This window comes from Toxotes jaculatrix, chromosome 12 (assembly GCF_017976425.1).
Source record: "Toxotes jaculatrix isolate fToxJac2 chromosome 12, fToxJac2.pri, whole genome shotgun sequence".
NCBI lineage: Eukaryota > Metazoa > Chordata > Actinopteri > Toxotidae > Toxotes > Toxotes jaculatrix.
In genome coordinates, this window is record NC_054405.1 from 12,010,273 (window position 1) to 12,023,790 (window position 13,518).

Sequence of the window (13,518 nt, forward strand, 5' to 3'; positions counted from 1 at the left end):
CCCCTATTCCGCTAATCTAATATCACCCCTGCTCTGCTGCCACCCCCTGCCAGGGCTGGGATAAAAGGGGGACAGATGGGTAGTGGGAGGGGTGGAGTTTTAGGCAGCCCCAAATCAAGGAGCCCCTCTTACACCATCTGCTCTGCCTCCGCTGAGACTCTGAGACTCATCGTTTAACCGCCATAAGAGCACACTTGCTCATCCTCTCATCAGATTCTTCTGATTTTTGTGGGGGCGGACTCTGAGTCGTCTGATTGTTTTGCATTACGTTCTTTCCCATGAAGTCTGCAGGTCGTTAAAAAGCATCCCAGCCTTTTTTAAGCCAAATAATACAATTTAAGGCCTTAATAAATCTTAAAAAGGATGCATTATAGCATCTTGAATGTTGTTTTGGAAGGTTTTTATTAAGTTCGCATCCACTAATTTCCTAAAATTTGGTGATATTAATCTCATTGTCTCGCATTGTGATTTTCATCTACCATGTTTTGGTTGTATGCTGCCTTAAATTCCACCTTAACTGCTGCCGTAAACATCTTAGAAAGTCAGAAAACGGTTTTCAGTGAAACCTGCAGGCGTGCTGCATACATCATAACATTTCCTCCTTAATCCCTGTACACTCTGCCCCTGAATCTGACCGGCATTAACACAGCAGCATCCCCCAGTGGTGGCTCTTTGTTACTGTAGAACCAAAGTAAATTTGGCTGCTTATAAATGACTACAGCCTCACTGTACTGCTGCAGTGCCCCAGCTACATTACACTTATTTTGCCACACTGAGATGTGTTTCAAATGAAATCTTGATCAATCTCCGCCTCTTTCTGTCAGTTCTCTCAGAGACGACAGATTCAACTGAGGAGGAGTGGCAGTCCATCGCTGACCTGGCCACTGCCTGCCGCAGCATCCTGGAGGCTTTGTCACGAGAGGGTGAGGGATTGTTTCCATATGCATGCCTCACTTACTGTATGTAGATGTGAACTAACACAACGAGCTGTCTTAGTGGTTAACATAAACAAGCAAACCAAGCGAAACCTTCCTGTGTTTATCTTGGCCTTAGTTTTTGTTCCACAATCTAAAGATTCTAGTTAGATAGACTCTAAATTTTTGGAACTGTAAATGAAACTGACTGCATGTACACTATGTGACTAAAAGTATGTAGACACACACATTCCTGGTCTTCTATTTTTGGTCTGAGGCTGTTTTTCATTATTTCCTTAATTCCAACTATACAGTAATACTTGACTTTACAGGAGTAGTGTTGCCGGTTTTGTGGCAAAGGCCTTTATCTGATTCAACATAGAAACGCCCCCCTGCACCAAGTTAAATGGTTTTCCTTTGAAAATTTGCGGAAGAACTTGACTGACCTGTGTAGAGCCCTGACCTCAAGCCCGTCTGAAAACTTTGGGATGAATTGGAAAGACGACTGTGAGTGAAACCTCACAGTGGCTCGTGGCTGCAGCCTGGTTCCCAGAAAAGACAGCAGTATACCGGCATTGCACTGAGATGTTCAAATAGGGGTGAAACATTCAGGTGTCCACATACTTTTAGCCATTTAGTGAATACTCGAAAAAAGAATCAGAGAGGATTTTTCCACAAGTGCAATGGATCTTCACTCTACATGAAGAAAAGTTGCTTTAAGCGGTGTTTAAATGACTCCGTGTTCTACAGTGGGGTCCAGATCTCTTAGATCACTTTCTCAAAGTGGTCTTAGACCTCACTGCAAAATGAGAAAAAAGCTCCCTCATCTTTACTTTTGACTCTTTTATGTACTGCTGTTTTAAAATGGCAATAATGTCCGTGATATTCCTTGTCACAGACCGCAAAGCTGCAGACCCCTCACAAGCAGGAGCTGACCAGACCGATGGCAAACTGAAAGACTCAAAGGAGAGGTGGGTTGCTGCTATACAGGTTCCCATACGGTGTGAAACAGACAGTTCGATATGTCTGTAGTTTGTCTCTTGGTTTTCTTTGTCTGAATCATTGCACACATCTCTTCTCTCAACTCGATAAGACCTCTGCTCCTTTATTCTTTCTCAATTATTTAGACTTTATCGGCTACATCCAACTGTTTGAGTCAATGCGATTGCTTCTCTCCCCCATAAGGAGAGCCCTCTTGCTGATTCAGAGATGCACTTACACAGATGCAGACACACACACACACAGAGTGTGTGGCACAGAGTGTATAACTCCCACCCTAATCCATTTCATTTCTTCTCTCGTACTTTTCCCTGCTCCTTGGCTGCCTTCTTTCTCCTCCATGCTGCGTCTGAGCAGATAAAGTCCACAGAACTGTTAGCCAAAAGCAAAACAGAAAATGAGTCAATAAAAATCAACTTAAAACTTTTCTTCTGTCCAAAGCTCTATTTAAAGCCTTTTAAATACTAGTAATAAGATATAGATATATTGGTGTATATATAAATATATATGTGTATGTTCTTACCGTCCTCAACCTCCACTATGCACATATGTCTCGCTGAAAATACTTAGTTATTTGTAAATACTTTGTGTATTTTTTAATGTTATTTTTATCCTTATTTTTATGGTAATTTATTTTTTCTGTACCTTTGTGGTTTTTCCCTTCTCTACTGTTCCTTCTCTACCTCTACTGTGATCTTCTGAGCTGGTGCAACGTAATCTCGTTCCTAATACGTACCTGAACGTAGAGGGAATGACAATAAAGTTATCTGAATCTGAATCTGAATCTGAATCTGAATTATGCCCGCCCATGTACTGTAGAGGTCAGTTTTGATGACTGCAGCACTGTTAAATTTGACTCAGGCTGGTATGTAAAAAGCTTTAAAGGAATATAGTACAGTATAGTCCACTGTACTATTTCGTCATTTCTCATTAACTTGAACTCACAAATTGCCATAATTTTTCACAGATTTTGTTCAAAATTTCAATCCTTTTATCTATTTTTTCAGTATATACCCCTTTAGGAATAGAGAGAAATTCAGATTACATTTGGTGACAACAATAAAAAGCAAACCTCTTTGAAGGAATCGCTGTCCTGAAACATAGCTATCACTCACTGTGCAGCACTTTTGTATAACTTGAACAAATGAGCTTCAAACCAGCCAAAAAGATAAAATACAAGGCCACAGCACACACCGCATCATCAGACTTAAAAATACACTGCCAGGTCCAGTCATTTAACCAATGGCAATGCCATGTTCTTTCATGTTCTTTTAAAGGCATTGTCATGCTTTTCTACATCACCAGGAGAGCACTTGTGCTTTGCTCTATAGGGCGTAGTCATTATGTATAACTGCAGTCAGACGAAATGCATCATGGGATGACTATACTCACTCAGAATAGGTCTGCTTGTCAGCCCTAGCAATTACAGTAAATTGATCTCTGAGTATTACAGGTTTCATTAAAGGGACTATTCCCTGAGCACAGAGGCTGCCAGAGTGACAGACGGCTCCACGAGCAATCAAGCAAATTAAAAAAGTTCACTCTGTGTTAGATGAAAGGAGGCGTTATAACCAGAGAAGAGGAGGACAGAGCTCTTTTTTTTGAAATACAAGAAAAATCTTTCTATAACATGCAGGAGTTACCAGTTATGGCATCCATCTTATGCTTTGGTGGTTGGGAAACTAAACCATGCTTCCTCTCTGGTTTCTATTTAGATATTTTCCACTTATAAAACTAAATATGCTGGACTTGCTTTTGATGAAGTGTCACTGCTTCTCTTTGTTGCAGTGACTCTCCAGGCCACCTAGAAGAGAAGGTATCGCAGCTGGAGGCCATGCTGAAGAAGCTACAGGATGACCTGCAAAAGGTGCTTTGACTTTCATGAATGTTTTTCTCACTACTAATATTTTCAGTGAGCTCCACAGGAAAGTCAGGAGGTAGGAAAAAGTGTTTAAGCTGATCAGTCTCTGTTACTGGAGTGAGAAGAATTGTATTTTCCGATGCAGCGCTTTGTTTACTGCTACAAATCGTCTCATCCGCACAACCATTTCAAGTCGCTGGACATTTTTAGTTCCCCAGGTGACATGTCCACTGGCGCCTCTGAGAAGTCTGATTTGTTTCATTAGAATATTTCATGTCAATTATAATAATTTTAAAATACTTTATTATTTCAAACTTAACTTATATTCAACTTCTGTTCTGTGTCATGCCACCGACTTCGGCTATTTTTTACATGCATCCTAGTTCTTGTTATGTATTATCCTGGTTTTAACCATATTCAGGATATGATATAGAACATAACCTGATTAACGTCATATCAGGTTACTGTTCATCTGTCTTTGATGTCTGTACGATACAGTTTTTGTACTGAGGGGCAGCTGTTACTTTCACCTTCATGGCTGTCATGACCACGTTTTATAATACAGTATTTATTTTATTTACTTTTTTTTTTTTATTACTATACAACGTTTGGTGCTCATTTTAGGCCTACACCAAGAGAGAGGATGTCAGTGTGAATCTTTTGTTACAGGGAGGTGTGTACAGTCACACTCATTAACCTCAGCATTAACTAAATGTCAAACAGCAGCACTGTACAGGTGTGTTCACCTGCTAAATATCAGTATAACAAACACTCGCTAGCTTCCTTCACTGATGCTGTACCATAGCTGAAAATGAAACTAACCCCCATTATTATCATATATTTTGAGGCTCAGCGGCCTCAAAAGCCACGCCTTCAGTGTTTTAATGGTGCACAGTGGGGGCAATTTTGACAGCTGTCAATTTCCAAGAGCAAACATCTGGATTTTCAGCTGATAGACTACCTCTGTCAAAATGTCCGGATTTGCCTGCCGTGTGTTATCAGTGACCTGACGTTAATTTCAGGGTCGCCTAATTGTTCATCATCATAACATCTTTTCTTAAACCTACCAAGTCAGTGACTACATGACTCTAGTCGTGGAAACACTCGCGCACATACAGAATTATTCCAATCCGGATTTGGATTTATCCTGTGGGTCATATTATATACATTGTTTACATGGAACATAAGTAACCTGGTCCCTCATATGTGAGTCTTACGTAGCTGTGCGAGTACATGAACCGCTGGGTCGGAAAAGCAGAAAAACAGCAGGCAGCTGAGTGTCCTTCTACAGTCTGTGTGTAGTGAACTTTTTAAAAGTAGATCAGGAGCAATTTCAAAATATTTCTTCCTGATCTCTGGTGCCCATCCAGCCGGTGGCACCTTAGGTGACTGCCTAGGTGGCAAACAAAAACACTCAATGTGTTTAGAACACTTTTGTGTTTAGAATTTTGTTTTTACTGCAACATTTTCTGATTTTTTAAATATTCCTATATTCCTTTTTTTTATGTCTTCTTCATTGCTGTGATCAATATTTTCTAATACTTCTGCACTACTAAATATAATTCTGTTATGTTAATTTTTCATGTAGATGTGAACAAATACTGTATGTGATGAATTCAAAGGCTTCTCCTTAACCCTAGAAACTGCACTTTAACTAAAGGAATTCTCAACCCAATGTCCACTTGTGTTTCCAAAGCTTTCAGCCACATCTCATGGCCTTCCTCTGTGGACTGGAGTTGCTCAGTCAACTGCAGACAAATGGACCTTGTGTTGAGAATTTTTGTGTCAATTCTGTATATGTCTCTGTATGTACAAAGCATGATATACTTCCAAATCAAATGGGAATTTTTCTATTTTTAAGAAACCATAACAATTTTCCTTGTTGATTCATCTTATGTGTATCTGTCAAACCACTAAGTGATTTGGTCCATGAACTCTAAAGAATAACGATAACAAAAAACATTTAGTGCTGATGCAGTTAGCTGATTAGCTTAGAGACAGGAAATGAATCTACAGCAATTTTGAACATTGATCATTTATTAATTTTCCATCTTCTTAAATGTGAGGATTTGCTGCTTTTCTCTGCTTTATATGAGTGTAAACTGAATATCTTTGGGTTTTGGACTGTTGGTTGGACAAAACAAGAAATTTGAAGACATCATCTTCAACTCTTGGAAAATTGTGATTGTGATTTCTGACACCTGATTGATGAAACAGTAAATTGAAAAATAATCATGAAAGCATTCAGTATTCAATCATGAAAACATTGTTATTCGCAGCCCTATAACCACTGTGACTACTTGCTTATTTAGTCTGACTGGCAGCCCTTAAAGCACTGAGTTTAATAAATGATATAAACAGTGAAAAGTCAGCAAATGTTTGGTGTTTTTACCTGATAGATGACAAAAAAAAAAATCAGTACTGTCAAGCAAATGATCAGTTCAGTGACTGTTTCTGTGCTATTTTTTGATTGTGAGTTTATTCTTCCTCACTGCAGTGTGATGTGCTTCTCTACACTGTTTGTGTTGTTTTTTTTCAAGCTCTGTGTTTATGTGTGCCCACTAGTTTCCTTAACGCCACCGCTGTACCTGTCGCTCCCCTCCCGTTCCTGCCACAGCGATCTGAGCGACGGCTTTTGTTTTGTTGTGTGCCGATGTCTTTCAGGAGAAAGAGGACAAGGCGGTGCTGCAGGCCGAGGTGCAGAGCCTCAGGCAGAACAATCAGCGGCTGCAGGAGGAGTCGCAGAGCACAGTGGCCCGCCTCATCAAAGTCACCGAGCTGCTGTGCAACGTCAACAAGCCCTGTTAGCTTCACCGCTGCACGCACAAACACACAAAAATCAGCAGAAAGATGCAAATCGTACAATGTCCTTGTACGCACAGCAAACACACACACACACACCTGTCCTCTTCAATCTGTGTATTACCACAGCCTCTATCCTGAATCCTGGACCTGCCTATTGGTGAGGGAGTATGCAAATCAACTCATAAAAAAATCCCATGACCTTCACAGACTGACCAGTGTGCAGCTCTCAGGCTGCTGTGTTGGGTGTGCTGTGCTGGAGTGCTCCTCTTGGTGTGCGTATGAGACAGTATGTGCGTGGTTGTGTGCCACATTGTGTGTGTGAGTGTGTGTGTGTGTGGGGGGGGTGTGCATCTCTTACTGTACCTTGCTTCAAATACTTGACAAGCTGGGCTGAATAGCACTTGCATAAAAAAGTGGCAATTAAGACTGAGAGACACTGTATAGCATGTTTGGTGGTGTCTTATCTGAAATGACCAAAAGTGTATATATATATCACCAATAATGTATGTGAACAGTAGTATTGCTATCCTCTCTGCCAGACATGTAGTTGCAATGTCTGAGTGTGGTTCTGCCTGGCGCTGCTAGTGTGGAAGGCCTTGAAATAAAACACAATAAGAAAAAAAAATAAGAGGAGGGGAGGAGGAACATGACAATGACGGGCCCGTAGGCAGCCTTCTACTTCAAAAGATGTAATGATGCTAACTGACTTGCCTCAGAGCAAGGTCTGTTACATAAGGACATCAATCTCTGCCCTCTTAACCTCTCAGTAGTACTGTATTTAAGAAATTCTGGAGTTTTTAGGGAGAGGCAAGAAAAAAAAAACAAAAAAAAAAAACCTAAATGAAAGGGACGTAAACTGGAAATGTCAAAAGCAATGAACTGAGCATGCTTGTTCCTTCTGGAAGTGTGTATGAAAACAGTATTAAAGGAATACTGAAAAGGGTTATACCTCTCCTGAAGACACAGACGATGGCAGGAAAGAACTGCTTCAGATTCCTTCCATGATTGCCTGTAGCTGTTTTCTTCTAACCTCACTATTGTAGCAGCCATACTGTAGAAGATCTCCTGCTGGCCTGAACCACAAAATGCCAAAAGGCAGCTTTTCTTTCAGCTCGCAAAATAGCTTTACATGTCTGGATAAAACACCTTGAACTAATAGTGAAATACAGAATATTGTATTTAAACATGTTTTGTGTTTGGCGGATGTCTACAGTGACTATTTTGGATAATTGTTCAGTATGGCTAATGAGTGGTAGCGGTAAGGACAATAGGTGAAATCTTACCATTCCACCCTGATGTGTGTTTGTGTGTGTTTCTGTGTCGTTCTTGCACTTTTTTTTTTTTTTTTTTTTTGGAAAATCGGCACTGGACAGGGCACATGCTGTACTTTACTTAGCTTGCCCAGATCATGTCTTGCTCAACATAAGAAGGTGGACAAGATCTCATCCCCTCCCCCACCTTGGACACCACCTTACCTCACCTTTTTGTGTCCACTGCTGACGGCGCCGTTATCAGACTTTTGTTCAGAGGAGTTGGACTGCTTCTCCTCAGTGCCAACGAAAAGCCCAGGCAGCTCTCCTGAATCCCACCAAAATCAAACACAACTGACTCGACCCCAAACTAAACTCCAACTACAAACTCTGAACTCCGACGCAAAGGATGCCAAACTCTCACCAGTCACTCAGACTCTCTTGTTTCTTGTACAAACTTCCTCTTGTAATTTTATTTTAGAGTCACTGTGAATACCTGGTACCAGCATATTAAGATACAAGTATATACAGATTAAATTATGAATCTAAACTTTATCAGTATGTGAAGATACTGTATGTACAGCTGAACTGTTCCATGTTACTTAGTGCATTGGGTTGTGTATGCCCTCCTTTTGCAGGATGATTATGCAGACAAGTGTTAATTGTGGCCATGCAGGCTCTTGTTTCATCTCCTATACATGCTGAAGCCTCATGATTGAACAGGGAGACGCTGGTGGTATGAGAAGACCTGTTTTACTGTGTCTTTGTATAGTTATTTAGATTGTACGAGGTTGGTCAAGCATGAGAATGTGCCAAGCAACTTCCAAGCTCCCCTCTGTATGTGTGTATGTATAAAAATGTAACTTATTAATCATGCAAATGTGGATTTTCTTGTAGCTGTTTAAACTGGAGGGAAGTCATGAGGGAAAAAATGTGAAATAGGGCAGAAAGGAAGGTGGGCTTGGTTATAAATTTTAGTTTCTTTTGTAGAAATCCAACAACCATGATATGATGTGACAAAATACTATCTGCAACCCTTGCTTAAATGTGACTATGGTTCTTATTATCATTCTAGTATTGAGCTATTTCAGCTATAGCTCTTGCATATTTAATAAGGTCTTAAAACACCATTAGGTACGCCTTAATGAGTGAAACTCTTCTTTCAGAATGGATGGTCAAAACTGGTCATGCTGGTGTAATGTGAAGGCTTATTTCTCTGACTTTGTGCCTACCTGAAAATGTAATGTACGTTAATCCAGCTTAGTGATCTCCTTTCTTTCTTTCTTTGTCTTTGGTTGCACTTACGAAGTTTTTTTTTTTTTTTTTGTGGCAGATGAGGGATTTTCTAAGAGACCGTCTCAACACCTGGTCTTTCATCCGCTGTGAAAGTCATCGGGTGACCCATGATCCGAAAGAACAGATGATAATAAGACAATAATAATAGATGTGTGTGGTTGATCTCAAGTATCGATGAAGGTTTACAGCTCTATGAGTACCACCGATTGTTAAAAGAACCGACAAATATATAATTTTTAAAAGTGAATTAAAAGGAAAAAGGTGCTTAAAATGACTGATGATGCATTGAAATTAAGTTTAAATGGAAATGAATGTGTTGAATGGCGTATACTTCTCCTAAGGGAGGATTATTTTGGTATTTAAATATTTGAAAATAAACTGTCTCAGAAAATCCAACCAGAAAAAAAAGTGTATCCACCAAAAAAAAAAAAAAAAAAAGCTAAATGTGGCTGAATGACCTAAAAGGGGCAAAAGCAGAAACAGAAAAATCAGCAATAACTTGGGCGTCACATGCTAGATCTGCTTGACCTAATCTGGAAATGCAACAGTCTAACTCTGTGCTCCCAAGCAAAGCTGATACAGATGTTTTGTAAACAGACAGACAATGTTGAGATATTTGTGTATCTGGCCTTAGGATATGATGAAATGATGATTTTGTTTTTTGTTTTTATTTTAATCTTTTATCGTTTATTCATCAACGCAGACAGCAGCACCAGCATGGGCATGGGGGTCTACAAAACACTGAAAGATTTCTGTTCAAAAGACTAGACGTGTTTGTGTTTGGAGGAAAAACAACTCCATTAACTTACAGGCCACTTGATTTGTAGTAAAACTGACTTGTGCAGAGCAGAGACACTGTACAACTGATGATGTAAACACCACTTATGTAAGAGTTTTCAATATCAATGTCTCTGTTTACTTTTCATTCAGTTATTAGAATAATTTTCTGTCTTTATTGATTTGCATGAGCAGGGAGAGAAAGAAGGTTTGCAGCTTCACCCTGTTGTGGGCGAGTGGGCGTGAAGATCTGCAGGTGACCCTGGTGACCACTGAGAGTTAGATCTTCGTTGGGAGAGCTGGATGGATTTGTCTGAAAGCAGAACTCATGAGGATTTCACGTCCCAGACCAGACTCGGATGAACACAGACGGTGGAGGTAAAACAGAAATGAAACAGCAGCTGAAAGTAGCCCAGGGAAAAGCCGTTTTTAAAGTCTGACTGGCAAAGAGATGATTGGCGTCAGATGGAAGTCATAGGCAAATCAGACGCAAAAAGTCAGTTTATGAAATGGGATGAAAGTGGAAGAAGTATGTATAAACATAAACTCTCAGCATCGTCTGTGGAAGACAGCTGGCTCATGAGGCTCTGCTGTAACTGAAGAAGCAAAAGTCTAAATTATATTTTAAAAAAATATTAGAACTATTTATATGGGCAAATGCAAGAATAAAGGGCAAAGCTTTAGTTTTTGAAATTATTTAATTTTTGTTTTAGATCTTCATTTACTCTTCACATTACATCTGCTAACAAGACTCCAGCATGAGCATCAGACAAAACGTAGATAATAGCTGACATGTTATATGTTTGGGGGAAGACAATGCTAAACTTTAACCTAATACTATCTGCATTTGTTCCACATCGGTGGTTCTCTGCATCCAAAGAACTGCTGGTTCTGTCATACCAGCTGTTTATGTGCAGTGTCATTCCAGGTGTAAATAAATCCCACAGCTAAAATGAAACCCAGCAGCTCGAATAAGAAGGATAAAAAAAAACGCTCATCTCTTCACAGTCAAACTGCATCATGTTCTATCTGATTTCTCTGTTTGCTGCACAACACAAAAACAATTTAATTGGTTTTTAATTAAAAATGCATTTGCAGTTAAACACAGCTCATTAAGAGACTAACTGTTTAAACGAACTGGGTCTACTTTTGAGGGAATTTGACTTGAAGGGAGAACAAAACTGATTTCGAGGAAGAGATCGTTTTAACTGTTGAGAATCAGAATTGTCAAAAGCTTTGATTTCATCTCAACCCTTTGACTTTAGTATAATTTTATTGTCATCAAGGCTAAAACATTGTAGGTATGAACTCCTGACACTGAGGATTATGAGGTGTTGAGTAGGCTGGGTGGACAGAAGACACATGTATTTATTTTGAGTGGGTTTAGAGGCTCTGTGACCAAGAGACAGACAGTTTAACTTCCTGTTTGTCACTTCTATCAGCTGAGCAAGCATAATGCGGTGACAGGCTCTGTTCCTGACCATCCAAAACTGATTTTAGTTGTTAAGTTGGTCAGCTTTGTTTATCAAGACATTCTCTGTTATTTAACATCCTATAGGGAACTGAAAAATGCTGACAGAGTAAACAATAGGACTTCTTCTGTTTAATCTAGTTCAGTATTTTGAAATTATCCAATCATAATCACACAGTTCATCAGCGCTTTCTTGCACCATATTTCATACTGTAACTATAACTTTACCTGTTTTTACAGAAAGCAAGGCCGCTAATTCTTAGATTAGCACTACACATAATGCGTACCAAGTTATATGGCAATCCATCTGATGGTTGTTGAGACTAAAAATCACAAATGTCAACCTCATGGTGGCACCAGAGGAAAAGTCATGGGATGATCAAAGTCCCTGGACTCATCTTCTGGGAACCATGAACGTCTTTACCACATTTCATCGCAATCTGTCCAATAGCTGCTGAGATATTTCTGTCTGAACCAAAGTAATGACAGCCCAGCATTGCCCTCAAGTCAGCATGGCTAAAAAGCAGTCTGCACCTTCGACAACTTTATTATCACAATCAGCTGTTCATCCCTGGATGTCAATGCAATCATGTCTGCTACACACCGCGGTTATCTTCAGTAAAATGCAATATCTTTGAAGGACATTCAGTGCCAACACGTAAAAATAAAACCAGCCTGCAGTCACATAAACACATGTAGAGATTCAGCTTGAGATAATACAGTTTTTAAACAGCATGAAATCCTGACTAGATGCACATTCCCATCTCCCTGAATTGATACAGCATGAGGTAAGACAAATACACTTTCCAAAGCTTGTTCCATGATCATAATACAGCACGACAACATCATACAAACATTTCCCAGGACTCGGTCCTCTGGAAGGCTTTCCTAAACACCAGCCGGAGAAAAACACTTTATCTTCCCTGCCCTGACACCAGGAGGAGAACTGATGACAACAATGCGCCGGCCTATGTCTTTATTTGGGGTTGGAGCACAGTACGGAGTCTTCACTAGGGGCTATGTGTCACACACAGCTCAAGGGCTTAAAGCCAGTTTGACTCATCCGTGTTCTGTAAATACAGAGGCCATGTGCTGGTGTGTGTCTGTGTGTGTGTGTATGTATGTGTGTGTGTGTATTTAGACTCCTGGTTCACAGGGTTGTATATTGTATTTTAAATGGCCAGGCCACTGTTGCCCCATACACAACAAGTAGATGAGGCCTAACGTGAGCCTGTCCGCAACATCCCTGCTGTGTTTCTGCCGCAAATGAGACTTAATAGCATTTACATGAGTCAGATTTCAAAAGTTTGATCAGTGTTACTGACCAACAGATGAGTTTTTTACCCAAGAGGTTTTTTAATGTTTAGAAATACACCCAGTAGTTTATTTTATGTAGTGTAACATGAAATTAAATTGAGGATTTCCATTTTGGGGAAAGTTTGGTTTCAGTGCATTTTGAATAAAACCAATAGTGACATAACTTAACAAACAATTAAAAAAAAAATAAAAAACTTAAACAATTTAAAAGACATTACCTTCTGTATTGCATTGTTGCTCTGCTCCGATGCAACAATCTAACACAAGTTTAACATGTTTCTGTTTTGCAAAGCGTCCAACCTGTTAATAAGTGATACATCTCATAAAACAGGCCTTGACAGTCGATGATAAACTGATCAGTCTCCAGCCCTTGTGTCATAAACTCTGGAGTTAAACATTAAAGAATGAAATACACCAGGGCGCTGAGGGCTTACCTTTTTTATGTCATTTTGCTGAAGTGAAAATGGATCTTTTTTAAGGTCTTAATTTTTAATAGAAGACATTAACCAGACGACTCCAAACGCACGGTACATGCACTTTTACGCAAAAAGGGTTTGTGTACTTTCGCTCTTTCTTGGAAACTGGCAGGGTGGATTATTAGCAGACAGCACTACAGCTCTGTTTCTTAATCTTCACCCTGTTTCTGGAAGGTCTCCGTGTGACAAGCAGTCTTTGTTTCGCAAAACAGACACCATGGTAGTCCCTCATTTTCAGTATTTTTAACACAACGCAAATTTTTAACACATTAACACAAAGAGAAAGCACCTGAAGAGCCTTACTGCCAAAGCATATATATCTTTCTTCTTTCAAATCTCATCTTAAAGTCAA

At 39.7% G+C, this 13,518-nt stretch overlaps 1 protein-coding gene across 9 annotated transcripts in view; it reads left to right on the forward strand.

Moving 5' to 3' along the window:
* zmp:0000001168 (signal-induced proliferation-associated 1-like protein 1) overlaps positions 1 to 9,521 on the forward strand; it is a 33,990-nt gene extending 24,469 nt beyond the window's left edge. For 4 of the 9 annotated variants that reach the window (XM_041050888.1, XM_041050892.1, XM_041050891.1 and 1 more), the window contains exons 13-16: positions 825 to 923; positions 1,813 to 1,885; positions 3,702 to 3,780; positions 6,439 to 9,521. In XM_041050888.1, coding sequence (XP_040906822.1) covers positions 825 to 923; positions 1,813 to 1,885; positions 3,702 to 3,780; positions 6,439 to 6,582 — 395 coding nt within the window. In that variant the 3' untranslated portion in view covers positions 6,583 to 9,521. Of the gene's footprint in view, positions 1 to 824; positions 924 to 1,812; positions 1,886 to 3,701; positions 6,146 to 6,339 lie in introns of those variants that run through there. The other 5 variants (XM_041050896.1, XM_041050894.1, XM_041050897.1 and 2 more) reach the window with 5 other exon arrangements.
* The last annotated feature ends 3,997 nt before the right edge of the window (positions 9,522 to 13,518 follow it).